The 17,756-nt window shown below is 44.4% G+C and overlaps 1 protein-coding gene across 1 annotated transcript in view; it reads left to right on the forward strand.

The window, feature by feature from the left end:
* ntng2b (netrin g2b) overlaps positions 1 to 17,756 on the forward strand; it is a 67,294-nt gene that overhangs the window by 18,591 nt on the left and 30,947 nt on the right. Inside the window, 1 exon segment of the mRNA XM_056432030.1 lies at positions 15,936 to 16,108. Within this exon segment, the coding sequence (XP_056288005.1) occupies positions 15,936 to 16,108 (173 nt within the window).

Raw genomic sequence — 17,756 nt, forward strand, 5'->3', positions numbered from 1 at the left:
TTTCAGTGTGATTCTTTGGGTCCATATACACCTGTAATTAACATGTGATCATACCTGGATAATCCATCTGGATAATGACCTTTGGCCGGCTTTTTCACACCCGGGATAAATAACTGTTCTCTTTATCTCAATTCTAATTAGATGTTATTATGTAAATGATGCAGGGCTCAGCTGGCGAACTCGACCACAAATATGTCTCGGGTTAAGTCAAGCCACGCCATTGTTATTCTTTGGCGAGGGACGCCGACGCCTTCAGCTCACCAGTAATATCGTTTTTACATCACATTGGGTCACGAATGCTCAACACGTCAAAATTATAATTGGATATTTTTCATTCCACCACTCGTGTGTTTTGTGGCTTACACGTGTGTAACATATCTAGAAATCTGATAATAACATAAGCTTAAAAAACTATTTTTTTCATATTTTTAATTTCAAAGTGACCAGAAGACGACAAGATCGAGCCACATTTACTCCGATATTGTATGGAGACATGATTTGGGGGATGATCCACAGGCCTTTATGTCATCTAGAATCTAGATGAATAAAAGTGATTATGTTTCTTAAAATCTGGCTATGATTGAATACTGATGCAAACCCAGATGTGGTCTGGCCAACCCGATAGCAGCCGACTCCAACCTCCAATGCACTTACACTTTGCATTAAAATGGTTTTTTTTCCTCATCCAGATAGGCTCTCCAGAAACAGATAAAAAGGGTAACATCTGGATCAGGTTTATTGATATAAACTAATTGTGAATCGAAAACAGTGGTTCCGAACGAGTGGGTCAGGACCTCGACGGACAGTCACACAAATCTGAGATGATTGGAAGGAAAATCTATTTTACACATCATCCTGTCACTGAGTATTAAAAGCTGTTATTTGTGTGAGCCTTTAAACGCAATAATCAGTTACTCCAGCTGGATCTTAAACTCGCTCCCACCGACTCAGCCCCCTGCTCTATTTTCAACTCGGTTCGAATCCCTCCCACTTAAGAGTTGCATTGTGGGTATGTCAGCGCCAGGCTGTGACGAGGGAGAAGAAGACTGTGTGGAATCAAATCAGACGATACACATCTGCTTCTTTCTGTCCATTGTGTGTCTGACAGTGAAGCTCAATGAGTCATAAAATTAAAAAAAGAAATCAGACCGGAAAAACGCGGCTGATCATCTGCTAATAACAATAAATAGAATTCAAACTGGAACAGCGGCGGACTCATTTAAAAGTTGGAAATGGGAAAAACCTTCAGTAACCCTGATCTGTACTTTAGGAGTCACGCCGCCTCCTGGAGGAAGCACTAATGAGACTCTGGGTTGCGGCCCGCTTCACAGGTTTATTGTGGTTCTGGAAGCATTAATCTCCGTGGCCTGGAGGCGTGTCCATCATCTCCACCGGAGAACCAGGAAGAACAGACGCCGCTCCTCTCTGCTCCCTTTACGGAGCCTCCAGTCTTTTTGCATGTCGGGTGACTTTGACTTTGGAGACTGTCACCACTTTTTTTTTTCTGACGCCAAAGTTTTATTTCGTGTCCTTTCCCCCCCGAGTGAAGGTGAGAGGATGGAAAGGTATAAGCCTGGATCAGGGGGAGAGGGAGAGGAAGAAAAGAGGGAGGCAGATGATGGATTAACTCCTAGTTTCGCGGGACTAGCTGGGCTGTGTGTGATTTTGTGATGAATGATGTGAGGTGTGATGCTCTGTAAATATTATTCTCCAGTTCACACGCAGCAGAGTAACAGTCTCCACCCCCAAAACCTCCCCCCCCCCCCCTCGTCTATTCTGTTTCAAGAGAAAACCGCTTTGCGCTCGAATACTGCCAGCGTCTCGCTCATGAATGAAATATACGCCGCGCACGCTTGACAGGAAGCCTTCACGCGCGGTCCCTCCCACACCCCACGTCCAGGCTCCTCCCCTTTGAGCTCCTCGTCCTCCTCGGCTCGGAAACATCACTTTTTAAATCATTCATGAGCACTCCCCGGGAAAAGAAAGGCAATGCAGAAAGCTGAGGGACCGCAATGAGGAATGTGTCATCGTTCCTCTCCTTTGCCATGATTTATGACACGATGGTTGAAACTGATTTCATAATCACAGTTTATTTCCCTTCAGACGGGAAGGAAAGCTTAAGTCAGCAATTTTGCCTGTTTTCCTTTCATTCAACGTCTTTTGTTTCACAGATAAATGTCTATTTTCTCTCCCCTCCCCCTCCCTCGTCAATACATTTCTATTTTCTTCCTCCACCTTCCCCACCCCCTCGTCTTAGTCATCCCATAAATATCCTTTTAAATTCACAAATACAATAAAGCATTCTCCGCACTCGCGCCCGCTCTGCGCCTTGCCCCGGCATCTGGTGAAAGGGGAATCTCTTGATGCCGCGAGTGCGCTTTAAAGCTGAAAAGCATGCTGGGAATTGTAAGTGGGAGAACACGAGGTATGGAGGGAGGGTGTCCTTGGAAAGAGGGCTTGTTCTCGGTCAGCCACATTAATTAGCATAGCATTATTACACGGGGCATGGCGGGTCTTTACACTGTCGCGGTCATTACGGAGACACAGCTCCTCCTCCTCCGCGCGAGAGGCGGGAAAACAAGTGCTTGTTTAGTCGCGGAGAGGTTTTATACCGGCGGCGCCCCGTCCTGTCTGCCAGTGTTCATCCAGCGGAACAAGACAGCGGGCGATGGAGAACATTGTTCCGTTTGGAAACACGCGACAGAACAAGCGTCCACGATATAGAGATAAGTGTGACGGGGGACTCGAGGAACGAGACACCGCTGGTTCCGGAGCCTTCGGCGGCGGCATAAAAGTCTCCATCGGGCGGTGGAGTTTGCTCAGTTGTCGTAATAAATTTAAAAATAACGCAACGGTCGAAAAGCTCAACGGCGAAAAGGTGGAGAAGGTGGAGAAGGTGGAGCTTTGGGTGAGCTGGCTCTTTTTATAAATGTTTCCGGTGTTTCACTCTGTGGTCAAAGAACCGGGGTTACGTTAAGTAACCCAACGTTTTGTTAGCGACCGTTTCCAAGGTCATGGATGAAATGTCAAGGTCACACCAGGATACTTGTAGTTTCTGCAGAGCTACTTGATGAATATGTTCTCAATTAATCAAGATGTTACTCTGAATCTGCTGCTAAATTGCACTGAACCGAGAAGTAGTCAATACTTTGTAGTTATGCATATTTTAGGCATTATTCTGCGTCCGCTTTAAGTAAAGTGGTCCAGTAGACTCAGGAAACAGTCACCATACTGTAAACCAGGGGTGCTCAATACGTCGATCGCGACCTACCAGTTGATCGCGGCGTAGTATTGGTAGATCGCATGACATAAAAAAAATTGGCCCGCCCCCCTGAAATCTCCGCCCGCCACACTGTAATTTTCTCTATAGCCAAATTACAACAACAGTAGGTAGATCATTTTCACTTGGTCAATTTATAACTAGCTCGCATGCTAAAAAAGTGTGAGCACCACTGCTGTAAACCTTATTGCATTTATTAATTTAGCAGCAATCTGACACTAACTCTTACATGTGAAAAAAAAATCAATGAAGTTGGAAGCATGGTATTAAATTTAAACTTTCAAAAACAGATTGTAGTTGAGAGGAATCTAAAAGCAAATTCTAAATATGCATATAATTTGATTAAATAACAATAATATTGTAATCGTATTGGATGAGACGGCTACTGGTTTGTGTTTAATTAACAACTGAAACGATTAGTAAATGAATGAATTAGTATAATCTACAATCGCTGTGAAAGGAGAAAACTATTTCCAAATATCTAGAATAGATGATGAAAATAATCAGCTGTAGTTGCAGCGACTGTTGGGTCTCCCATCACGGGGTCAATCAGACACTCGTATCCATAACATACAGAGGGAATGTTCACATGAACTCTTCAATACGACTTTGTGCAGGTGCTTCCTGCACCTGCTTTACACACGCCCCCTTCTTAAAGAGACAGCGCTCTTTTCCAACGGAACAACGAGCACTTTCCTCCCTTCACAGTTAGTAAGTGCACAAAACATGAATCACCTTACACACAAATAATAAGAAATGGACACCGTTGAACTACACCAGTAAGAGATATGAAATAACATTTCAGGGCACCAAATAAACACAGTTCTCCAGGCTTCACATCTGGAGACAAAGATGGATACGTAGAGTTTTACGGATATTTAACGTCGTCTTTGGAAGCAACAACATTGTGAGTCATTGATAACTGCACACCGGAGGTCAATGACGTAATAGTGCTGGACTTTTGCTTCACAAGAGTATCGTTATGTGTTCAGTTTGGATAGGAATCCAATTTCCAAAAACCACCACAAGTAATTCATTTCTAGAGAGATTATTAAGCAACATTTCATAATTACTGAATAAGCAAAGCAGTTGTTTTTTTTGCACAAGTAAACACCGTCGTCTCTGGGTTTCATGCACAAAGACCCCCAAGTTTTCTCACTAATTGTCTTGCTAACTGCACTGGTGGGTTTTGAAAGTCTCCTTCCCCCTCCTCTATTCCTCACTCTTCACCTCCTCTCTCCTTCCTCGAGCCCCGGGGCTCGGGCAACTCTCTCTTCTCTCTGTGACTAATGATCTTCTCTCAGTCTCAAGGTTTTAGCGGGATAATTATATCAACCCCCGTCCTCTGGCTGATCCCAGCACAGCTCGTCTTCCCCCGGGCATCCTCCTCTCCGAAGTCTCACCGGGATAACACAGTCAGTGGGTTCACATGATGGTATTTTCGAATCTTGCTTTAGTCGGACTATGCTATCTTTTGGGGGATCTGCTGTTATCCCAATATACACGGCAGTGAGTAATTCAAATCATTGGCCGAAAGCATGTCATATCCGATACGATAGGTGGCGCTGTTTTCATTACAACTCGTGGTGATACAGCCATTTCCGCTTGACCTCTTCACCACTATCAACAACAACCAACAACAACAACATCAACATTTCGAGAAAGATGGCGAACAGAGAGCAAGGCGAAGCTCCATCCCTCTCCTATTCTTGCATGATGTTAATAGTGACATTATCATCTCTTTCGACTTCCGGGTCACGACATGGGAGGGAGGGAGGGAGGAGGGCGGCGGGATCTCAAGCATGCGCAAAGACGCAAAGTCCAGTTCCTAATCCAATTCACCGTGACATGCCGCGATAGTCGAATTATCAACCGGATCGGATCGAGTTATCCAGGGGTGTTAATCGGATCGTAGTCGGACCGCACATAGTCGAACAAAGGTGTTTACATGAAACGGATAATTCGATTTCAGTCCGACTAAGCCAGTTATTCGAATGCATGGAAACACGGTCAGTAACACACACACACACACACACACACACATGGCTGTGCGTGAGCGTCACACGGCGGGTGTGTTTTGTATTCTGCATGTTCTGGTGACTTTTTAGGATTAAATTAAATGAGAAGAAATGCGGCAAAGTAGTGTCTAAAGTATGTTATTGCGTTTGTGTGAGGAAGAAAACTGTGTGAAGGACTGGGGATGATGTGTGGGTGGGTGGGTGTGTGTGTGTGTGTGTGTTGGTGGGCTCATTTTCAACAACGTGCCGTTACTTATTAAAGGTCCAACAGCGTGTCTCTAAAGTTTGTGAGGCGGGAAGTACTCAAGTATTCTGTTCTCCACTTCAAAACTTTTTCTTTCTGATACACACACACACACACACACACACACACACACACACACACAGCAGACATAAAGATCCTACAAAGATCCTTATCGCCCCTGGGGGGGTCTGAAGACTCTGCGGGGGATTGCACAACAGGAAGAACCTCCCACCAAACCCCCACGCCATCCTCGAGTTTCTGTCTCGTCAGCACTTTTTCATACCCCTACCCCAACTCCCTTTACTTCTTCTTCCTCATCTATATCTTAAATAAGATGAGGATGTATAATAACCCACCCACCAACTCGCGCCCAATTTCCTCGCTCCCCTGGTGTTACTCATTGCCGGAGTGTTCATTAAAGCACATTCAGCAGCGCGGCGAGGACTCTGCAGGGAGGTCACGCGCTCATATACGGGCGATCTCAGGACCGCGCGGGCCGGACGGCGCGAGGCGGTTCGTCTCTTTAGTGGAAGACGCCTTTAAGATGGCGTGACACGGCGGCTACGGGGAAGAGCGGCGTCAGCCATTCTGCATCATTCATGCCGCATCATGCCGCATTATTATTACTATGCCGGCGTGCAGAGTCTTAAATTACCAACCGCCGGTAAGATATGTCTTACGTGGTTGAATTAATAAGGGTCGGCCACCACAGTGGTCAGTGGGAGTGCGTGTATTAATCGGCGATAACACTCAGTATTTGTTATTTATAGGACAATAACTTTTTATTAGTGTCACACAGAGACAAGCAGAGAGAAATAGGTGAAATTGCTGATGTGGGGGGTTTCACAAGGTGTTTAATTTATGTCTGCATACTAAGCACAGAGATGTACGTCATTACGGGAATCTTTTTATTTAACGTCAGAAAGAATGGCAGTCCAATTTTATTTTGACTAATAATCGAATGGAAAATTCTATTTAAATTGTGGATTTTAATCGGGAGGGGAAAAAAAGAAGAAGAAAAAGTTTGCAAGAGACTAGTAAAATAATTAGAAATTACAAACTTTTGGTTTGCTTTTTCACCAGTAAAAGAAAAGTTGAACTTTTCAGGCGTTTCCATATTAATATTTTGAGTGATGATCAGTAGATATGGGCACTTGAGTACTTTTTCCTCCCCTGAGTTAGTTCTGATAGACACATTTGAATGATTTAGGGGTTGTTCAGATCAAAAGAAGCACTGCCGAAAAACATTCTGGTAAAGTTGGGGGGGGGGGTGCTTGTTTATTCGGGTGCAGACGAGACGATGAAACACGATCCAGAAAGTTCAGTTTGAAAAACGGATCCATGAGGTGGAAAGACAGAAAACAAGTCATCATCACGGCAACCATTTTAACTTGTGTTGTGAAGGTCAACAAGTAGACATCTACCTGGTGGGTGAGCTTGCATGCATCTCATTGGCCGATGATGTAACTGTTCGGCAAGTTGAACAGGTTCAACATTTGTGCCGGACGACCTCGCTTTTTCTTTTTTTTCTTGCAGCGAATGTCGGTCTCAACGTGCTCTTATGCAATCTGCGTTCTACTGAATGTCGACCTCTTTGCTACCACTGTCTTCATATATATATTCTATTATTGTATGAACTTTTGGGATCAGAATATTCAAAAACACAAATAAGAGAATTACACACAGGACAAAAAATAAATAAAAAATAGGAAATAATTATCCGTGATACGCTCCAGTATCCAAGACTGCTGTGATAGAAACGTTCGGTCTGGAATCACTTGAACTGCACTATTATTTTAGAAGGTAGTTCAAATAAATTGTGCTCTCAAGCAGGCAGGAGACGCACACGCATCAACATAAACTACACAGTCAGTGTGGTTATGGATATTAATAAAAAAGGACCCTAAATCTGAATCAATCCGTATCACCGAGCCACTTCCTAAAAACACGAGTTAACCCACTGTTGCAGTGTGCAGGAAGGTTATTTACAAAGTGTCCTATCATCTTACACAGAGTCTTACTGGAAACAGCCAGGGTGACAAAATCCTTTGAAAGCTACGTATTAATTACCCTGCAGTTTGAAAGGCCAGCAAAAACAGCACATTTTAAACAGCTGGCATGTAACCCACACCTGCACTGTTCCAGTATCTCTCTCCCTCTCTCTCTCCCTCTCTCTCTCTCTGTGCCGGTCTGGACCAGAGAACAGGATGTGCCCGGGCTATATTATTTAGATAGTTGGTGCTGTGCATATAGTACATATTTCAGAGAGCAGGTAGCTCAAAGTGGGCCAGACTCTCTGCCGTCTGCTCTTTATACACGACTCAAAGCGACCAATCAGAGCGATGCTCTCAGGACTGTGCACGCAATAGTCAGTTACTGTATTCTGTGTAAATAATTTACTCGCACGCTTAGTCTCACTCTCTCTCCTTTTCTCTCTCCATCCATCCCTCTATCTAGTGCATCACAAACTAAAAGACTTAACTCAGAGCAAACTGTGCTAATATAATGAATCATCCCACGTACACACCAGGGAGGTCACACATCCCCATACACTGCATAGTACACACACACACACACACACACACACACACACACACACACACACACACACACACACACACACACAGGGTGTGGATTGCAAAGACAATCAAGGTCATTCCTGCATTTTGAATAATTTAAGATGCATTTTTGCTGGACAATTTCACTGAGCTTTTCCCTGCAGAAGCCCAAAAACACCCAGTGGCCTTTCAACATTGAACATATATATATATATATATATATAGATATGCATGTATCTACGTTTTTGGTATTTGTTGTGCAGACACCAAACTCACGGTCCCTTTGGCTGCCGGAGACACCTCGGGAGAAAGAGTTGCCTTCCTTCGATTGCTTTGTTAGGCAACTTGAAAGGGAGGGAATGTATCTCAAACATGTGCAGGCTTTGGAATGATTTTGTTTTTGAGAGAAGAAAGAAAAAGAAAACAAAGCCACAAGTCGGGTTATTAATGAACAAGGGTGACAGGGTTGATAGAAACGTGTGAAAGAATCATCGTGGTTATGAACACGCGGCCCAGTGTAATCCCTGCTCACCACATGATTGCACGGGAGGTCAGTAATAGATTATTATTTGTTTATTCTAAAGGGAGAGAGAGAGAGAGAGAGAGAGAGAGAGGGAGCAAGCATGTGAGAGAAAGGATAGATTGTGGGGGGCTTGGAGGGGGTTGGCAGGAGGCGAGGGAGCGTTTGAAGAGACTCACGCTGCTCTCCTGCTACGGGAGGTTGCACTCGAGGAAAATCGATCCTCTCCCTTCAGAGAAAGAAATTTATGAAGCTGGAACATAAACGCAGTCATGTCCAATTAGCCACTCTGAATTTACGAGGGCGAGGCGAGGGAGGAAGTGGGAGGGGACGCGGCGATAAAGACCTCGGCAGAAGCCAATAAGGCGTGCCGCTGATCAATGATCCCGAGCTTCACGCACCACCCACTCTCCGCTCGGCCGCCTCGTCACGCACTGCGTTGAGTGTGTGTGTGTGTGTGTGTGTGTGGGGGGGGGCTCGGCTTTCTTTTTTCCACCAATCAGATTTTAATTCATGGACGTACTTGAAGATCATCTGCAGGCATGTTTTATGTCTGATGTGGTTCGTCCCTAAAGAAATCCAACTGCCTAGTTAAAATGACATCTTAGACTTAAAGCATTTGAATGTTCCTAAAGGGGCAATTTGTGGCGCAGCGGCGTGAACCGACAACAAAAGTCCATGAGCATGATCTTTCAATTAATGAGACCGATCCCCGTCTACTTCTTCTCCCTCAATGAATATGTAAATATTGTTCTTTTTTTCAAATACCGGGGTCCAAGATGTCTGCTCCTCATTGACTGTATTAGAGGAAGTGGGCGGAGTCGCCGTCACGTCACCCATTGGTTGGAGGACTACGGTTGAAACGTGAACTCGACGTGAGTACGGAGAAACACGTCTGCACAGTGTAAGAATTCTCAAAACTGGGGCACTACGCAGATGGTGGAGAAACAGGCTTCCGGACACGCATGGATTAAGTTATCAACATTTAATGGAAAAAAAAGTGAACATTCAATCCAGCGCTCTCTCCTCGTCAAGCTGGCCTCCCTCCTCGCTCGCTCGGCAGCACAGCCTCCTCCACTCGCCTGAAAGAGAAAGTCTCCGGTCCCGGAGAGTTTTTTTCTCTTCTCGGTCAACGGTCACTTCACGCTTCCCCCGGTTCAAATTTTTTAGTTTTTTCACAATAAGATTCCAGTCTTGGTTTTGACTGCATTAAAGTCACCTTCACGGCTCATCACAAATCTATATATAATACACACATACAGCACAGCAACAAACAACACACATTTTATATTTTACATTTACATAAAAATAGAGTACCCCTTATATTATAATAATAATAATAATAATATCAATATTCTCCTTATTGTCTATTATATATATAAATATTATGTTTATAAAAATTAAAGAAACCCATAGATGTTATCAAAATAAACTATTACAACTTAACAACAGTAAAGGCCAAACATGGGAGTGAAGTAACAATAAGACCATTTTTGAGAGGAGGGAGACTTCAATACATGTGTGTAATCTCATTACCTTCGCACTGAAAATGCGGAAGGTAATGTTTTGATCGCTGTGTATTTATTTATTATTTGTATGCGTGTTATTTGCATCAGTAAAAAAGTATTAAACCGAATCGCATGACATTTGGTGGGATGATTGCTTATTATCCGGGGACCATTTGATTAGATTTTGGGATCAATCGGGTCAAAGGTCAAGGTCAAGGTCATGGAAAGGTCAACATCTTTTTTTTTACCATAGCACGATACATTTATGTCCAATTGGCATGCAACTAATGCCAACATGTTAATAATTCAATGCCCAATCTTGTGATATGTGAAGGTATGCGCTCTACCGAGTGCCCGTTCTAGTTTCCTGTCTGTTTCAATCCCCGCCTTGACCCCGCCTCCCTGACCGTCAGTCAGCCTCCCGGGTTCGGATGTTGAGTTTCTTCCAAAAAAGCGCAGACCCTCATCGCCCATTAGGCTCTCACTCCTCCACTATACGACTCCAGCGGGCCGTGTTGCGGTATCGGGGTGGGGGGGGAGGGAGTTGTTGCGAGCCGGGGCCTTCTCGGTGACGGCTGATCGAAAACAGAGAGGAAGAGGAGGGAGGTCTTCCCCGCTGGGTCAGAGCCGCGTCGATGCGGCTCTGTCATCGCAGGTTAGAGCACGTCAACGCGGAGACCCTCCTCCTGCTCCTCCTCCGAGTCTCACCGCCGTGGTCGGGAGGTGGGGGGGGGGGGGGAGGCAGCCTGTCAGGGCTTTGACACAACTGGTTGACACAGTGGTGGGAGGAGAGTGCAAGAACCCCCAAAGTAAGAAAGCCGGAGTGATAGCAACGTCCCCGGAGAGAGATGGAGGAATGGGCTTCGGCTACAGTAAAAAAGACGGATAAAGCCCCATTAACTGCTGCTTCCAGCTGCTTTCTCAGGCTCTGCCGCCACATGACTCCCCCCTTGATGTTTGTTTATCTTTCTTATTATTTATTCTCCTAATTGCTGCGTCTCCGCTGTCTGAAACCGGCGGTCCTCGCATCATTAAATACACAGGGCTGACACGACTTCACGGAGACAGAGGAGCCCACGGACAGACAGGAAGAGCGCTAATCGGTCCATTAGGAAATAAACATTGGGAAAGGAGAAACATGGCATGAGCATGTGGACGCGGATCATACCGCACACATGCTCCAGTTCTGTCTCCGGCGAAATGTAACCTATAAATGGTGTTTTTTTATTTATTTTTAGGACACATAATTGGCGTCGGATTTATTTTCAGTGGCAACCTTTTTCTGATCTTCGGAGCACGCGGACCCCACAGGGAGGTCGACTGGGCAGCAGAGTCCAGCACTTTGTGTACATTGTGCACATGGTCAGGTTTAGGTTTCAAAAACACGTTAATTGGGAAAGATAAATATAGGAAAATAACTGACACATCGTGAGACAACACTCTCTCCAACCAAAACACAAACATACAAATACCTCTTATGTAATAGAGTCCACAAGTGAATATCATGCAAGAGAATTACATTTATTTTAAAACATACCTTTTTGCAAATGAGTCCTATTTTGTTTTATTGATTAGCTAAAAGCATTTTTGGAGTAACGACATCGTCTTTATGTTGAACCATTTTAATGAAGGGAATCACCAAAATCACTATAACGTGCATCAAAATAAATAATATTGATTCCCTTTTGATCAGGAATGACTCATTAAGGGATTAGTTAGTGAGCATAACGATACGTGTTACTTTAAATATAAATAATAAATAAAATGCAAATAATGTGAGTAACTCACTCACTATATAGTCTTTGATTTCTTTCAGTGTTCACATGTTTGAACTTTCATTTCTGGCCTGCTTCTTTTCTGTTTTTGCATTAATTTGGTCTGAAGGATAAACGAATATGAACTCTTTGGGTCAGGGTTAGGGTTAGTGTCGGGTCCAGAGTTCTGATGTGTCGTTGACCCGTCCATCCACCACGACCTCCTCCCTCTGCAGTAACACCACCCGACCTCCTCCTTTGCTCAAGACTCATAATCCCAAAACGGCTGCTGGAGGCGTTGTCCCTTAAAACACAAATATAAGTAGATCTTTCCCATCTGTGGAAAACGAATGATACGCTTATTTTCCTCTTCAGGACAGACTGATAAACAGAAGTATTGACCCGTAATTACACCCGCTAATTAAACCACCTTGTGTGTGTGGTTTCTAATGCAGACTGGAATACATTTGAATCACTTACTTCCCTCTGCTCCTAGACTCCCTCCTTTCTCTTCTTATCCTTCTATATCTGTTCCTCCCCTCACCTTCTCTAATTTCGTCCCTCCTCTCTCTCTCTCTCTTTCTGTGAGTAAATAGAAAAGGTTTGGATGGATCCAGCATGTCCTGTCTTCACTTCCTCCAGCTCAGAGCTGCTTCTCCTACTCAGACGACTTTGCAGTGAAGGCAGACATCTTGCACATTAACATATGATTGTGTCCAGGGGCGGCCCTAGAACATTTGGCGCTCTAGGCGAGCTTCACTCGTGGCGCCCCCCCCCCCCCCCCCCAAAAAAAATTTAAAACAATTTCGCACTTTCAAACGCTATTTTGCCCTGCAAGACTGAATTTCTTTCAAATAAACAGAACAACGATCGCAACAATGAACAAACATTAAATAAAGAACAAAATCCCTGAGAAAATGTCACGTCTGTGCTGAACTACGCTCCGGCCACGCCCCCCTGATCAACGTGCACATTCACTCTCTCGTCGCCTGCAAATAATGTTTTTTTTGTTTTCTGTTTCCTAACGTTTTCGATTTTTGGCTCATTTTACCCTAATGTTAGATTTATTTTTTAAATGTCAAAATATTGGTTGGAGATATAGAGGGGGGCGATCAAAAAAAACTGCCCAGCAATTTTTTAAAATAATATTTCTTATTCATTTTTTTGCTGGGCGCATTTTTTTGCGCCCCCCTCTGAATAGCGCCCGAGGCGGCCGCCTATACCGCCTGTAGGAAAAACCGCCCCTGATTGTGTCCATGTATTATTTGTACGTGGAGGGACCAAAGAGGGGAGGGGGGGGGGGGCGAGCGGGGGGATCGGGAGGAACCCCAGAGCAAGCTGTCATCCGAAAGAGAGCGAGCTGAAGCGACGACGCGGCACATGAAAAGTCGGAGTGTCACATCATTCATGCGGAAGGAGTGCCGGGCGAAGGAGTGCTCCCGGTCTTCCTCGACTGTACTACGCGGTGTCGGGGAAAGCAGGTCAAGGGGATGCAGCGGCCACAAAGTTTCAACCGGCAACGCTGTGACTTTTGCTTTCGTGAAATAATGAAATAGCGGAGCATTGGGTTATTATTAGGAAGGTCCAGGCTCATCGGATCACGCGGGCTTTAACCGCTATATGTCCGGCTCGCTGACGAGAGGGAGGACGTCTCCTCCGTAGGCCGACAAGACACAAACTGCACGGCGGCGTACCTCGAAAAATCACTTTGTTGTCTCGTATTGATTTTAAACTACAACTTCTAGATCCTGCACTCAGCGGCGCTTCCTCTGTTAAGAAGAGACGGATGAGATTTATCGCCCAGAAATGCAGGAGATGAGGAAGCGGCGGTACGTTCGGCGCTGCCAGTCACTCAATCCAGACATTAGTCACCGAGCCGGTGCCTCTCAGATCTGTTGGCTGTCATCGGCGCTCTCGGTTAAATGCTTCACGATCACTGGAGGCAAAAACACACGCTCGCGCACACACACCTGTCCCACTTCACACACACACACACACACACACACTCGCTCTCTTTCCATTTCCTCCATGAAAAAGAGATGTTCAATTTCCCTTCTTTGCTAAGTGGACAGCTCGCGTCCTTCAGAAGGCGCGCAGGAAACAAGGCCTCGTCGACGGATGGATTTTCCCTGGCGCGCCCTGTCAGCTCGTCCAGGTGATCAGAGGGAAACATGGGTAATATATGGGACCGCCATGGCAACGATGTGATCGGCTGACTCCATTTTGTGAAGTTTCCGGTTGCGTTTCTTACTTTTTAGCCATCGTTATTCCGTGTGTAGAGTTAACTAGGGTTGAGGCTAGGAGGCAGACGGCGTAAACCACACAAAAAAAGAATACAAAACTGATGAGAGAGCCCAGATTAGTGTGAGGAAGGAAGATTGAAGCAGTCATCCTGCCAGAATACAGGAACCATTCTTTGAATATTTGATGCAGACGGATAGCTGTTCGCTCCTGTGGAACAAACTGGATTGGAGTCCAGTCGCTCATCTGGAACAGCCTGTAATTTAAAATCGTAGCTGCTCAAGGTCTTTAAGATCCTCATTTCCGAGCTTCGACCTCTGGGTCGGCCCACCTGGGCCCTGCCCTCTGCTGGGGTCGCCCCGTGCACACATTATGGTCATGGGAGCACGCACTCAGACACTTTCACAGGCAGTAATTGTAAACAACAGTTTGCTCCAAAATGGTGGTCTAAGAGAGAGAGAGTGAGAGAGAGAGGGTAAATAGAATTCCAACAATATTTTCCTTTAAAATCTTGTAAAGTGTATTTTTCTTCCCGTTACATCGTGCTCAATGTTTCCCTGTGCTGCAGATTTATTCAGAAAAAGGAGATGCAAGAAGTGATAGTTTTATTCTGTATGAAAATGTATAACAAACTTAATTAAATATTGGATTGTAGTGCTCATAAACATTTTTTAACAACGTTTTAACATTCAATTAGGGCTGCAACTAGTATTTTTATTAGGAATTAAATGATTATTTGTTTAATTTTTCCATAAATTGCTTCTTATGGAAATGAAAAGTTACAAACTGTATTGTTTTATCCAATTAACAAAACTCATATATATATATGGTTTACTGTCATGTTTAATGAAGAAAAGCAACACGTCCTCACCCCTGATCAATAAGAATCTTCTGCGTTTTTGCTTTAAAAATTATAATTCTCTTTAATCAACTACTTTGTATTCATCTTATCTATCTTTATTTATCCCGAGACGTCCCATTGAGGTCCAATATGTCTCCTGCCAGGGAGTGCTGGTCAAGATAAGACAAATAAAAAGTGTTATACATGGTCGGGTAACATCTCAGTGAAAACAATACAATACGTACAGCTGAAAGTTTTAATTAATTATTGCGTGGCTTCAACATAACCTCAGCTGATTCTTTTTTGATGCTTCACCTAAAGCAGAGAGATTCCTTGTGAAGTCAAATTACACCGTTTCCGAGAGACTGACAACTGCACAGACGTCTCAAGCCAACGTCTCAATAGAAATGGGTGCTGTGGACTTCTAAAAGATACCAGAACAATCATATTTCCTTTCTATAAATTGTATTTTCATCAATTAACGTTGATGGCATTGCATATTCATTGTTCTCAGTGTGTTTCAACCTTTATTTTGTCATCATTTTCCCATTGCATGGATAGATGTACAATACACAACTACACCTGTCTGGGAACATATGGCTGGGACACACACACACACACAAAAACACACACACACACACACTTCCTTTTACTCTCTCTGTCAGGTGTGCAGTGTACTTTACATGTCTGCTCAGTAAACAACACACTATACGTAGAAACTTCCGTACCTTAATCCTATGATCTTAAATCCTGTTTAATCTTGTTCTACTATAATTCAATTCCCCCACAATAGACGTGTGTTCCACGGTCTGCATCAGACATTTAACGCTCACTATTTCCTCGGTGGAAAAATACTATCATTTCTAACATCGTTAACACTTTCCCGTGTGATCGCAACTTTTCGCTTTCTGCCTCATGTCATCTCATCTGTGTACTCCCCTTCTTTTTTTCTTCTTTTTTCCCCCTAAAAGGTGTAAGTGTAACCTCCACGCCTCCCAGTGCCTGCTGCAGGATGGGAACCTCCAGTGCCAGTGTGAACACAACACCACGGGCCAGGACTGCCAGCGCTGCAAGAAGGGCTTCAAAGCCAAGTCCTGGAAGGCTGGTTCCTACCTGCCAGCCCCCAATGGAAGCCCCAACACCTGTACGTAGACGCAACATGCTCAGCTGATGATCAATTCATCAATCTGACAGAATCAATACCGCTGACTCCTTCCTTTTGCCATTTGCCTCGACTTTGACTATTAATTGAGCAAAGTTGCAAAACGTTTTCCCGGGAGGAGCCTCGACCCTGCAGAAGATTTAGGAAGATTTAGTTCAAAGAAAAGTTGGATGAGAAGATTGATATTACTCTCAGGTTAGTACCGTACAGTAGAAGGTTCAGCCGATAAGCTTAGCTTAACACAAAGACTAGAAACACGGGGGGGGGGGGGGGGGAACTAGCCTGCGTCTGTCGGGAGATTAGATTAGAATAATGTATTAATCCATAGGGGGGAACTCATTTGTCACCAACGAGTCATACAGACAAGAAACACACGACAAGGAAAAAACAAAACCAGAAGATGCCCCGAAAAACGTGACCGACAGAAAGATGCTAAATCTAAAAAACCTAACAAAAGACCTTCTCCTTCGCTCAGTGGAACTCAGAGGCACCCTAAGGCGCTCACACTTCTCTAGCCAGCTCCTGTAAAGCTCACCAAGTGACATATTACACCTCATTAGAGATGTACATCGTCAAGTACAAAACGTGAGTTGTCGTCTTTACACTGAGTTTTTTTGTACAGATTACACAAATGAGACAAAACGTATTAATTCACGAGCTTTTGTTGTCATGGGGAGGAGCCTGTCTTTATGCTAAGCTAAGCTAACTCACTGTAGAGTCTTCGTAGCCCGACGGACATGAGATGTGAAAGCAAACGTCTCCGCTAACTTTGTCTGTTGGAGTGAAGGCGAGTAAGCTTCATCACTGAAGAGAGACGTCGCGCTTTCTAGTTTCCCCCTTTTTACGGCCCGCATAGCTGAGGCTGCAGTCTTAGCCCAACTTTACCTTAGTGCTCCGTCAGCGCTTATTGCTGGTAGTTTAGCCCCGCTAATGCATATGCTAATGCTAGGTTAGAACGAAATTTTCGGATATCAGATGCTTTATTTTCATTGGTTGCTGGATTAAATCTTACCCAGATACAACAGATACGTTTTTTTTTCTGATTGGCTATTGTGTAGCCCATTTCTTTTTTCTGATTGGCTGATAAGTGGCACCTCACAGCAGAACTCCAGGGGAGCGCTTGATTCCTCCACGGTGAGGGCAGCGCGGCCGGCTCATGTTTGCGCGCTGCGGCACATTAAAACATTAAATAGCCGAGAGTTTTTTTCAGCGTGAGAAATACGATGTGTGGCGGGAGTGCGTGACGTAAGACCGAAATGCGTGAGTGTCACGCTCGATGCGTGACACTTGAGAGCCCTGCTAGAATAAGTCTACTTTAGCCTCTCACCATCACAATATTGTTGTTTTAATTGTTTTTTTTAATCAAATATTTGCAACTGTAATAATCCCAGGTTCTGCTGTGGCATCAAAGCCATTCATTTCAATGTTTCTAATCATAGATGATGGATCATAGCCTACATTAAAAATGAATATACATGCAGTGACGTCCAGCACACCTGACTGATTGACGTTGGGAGTCTCCTCTTGGAGACTGAGCCAGCTACGGTAGCTAGCTATGATAACACAAATTATCTAGGGCAGCCCCTCCCTAGTTTTCCTCTTTCAAACGAACAGACACACTCGCACGTAC

The sequence above is a fragment of the Pseudoliparis swirei genome, chromosome 15 (genome assembly GCF_029220125.1).
Source record: "Pseudoliparis swirei isolate HS2019 ecotype Mariana Trench chromosome 15, NWPU_hadal_v1, whole genome shotgun sequence".
NCBI classification, from domain to species: Eukaryota; Metazoa; Chordata; class Actinopteri; order Perciformes; family Liparidae; genus Pseudoliparis; species Pseudoliparis swirei.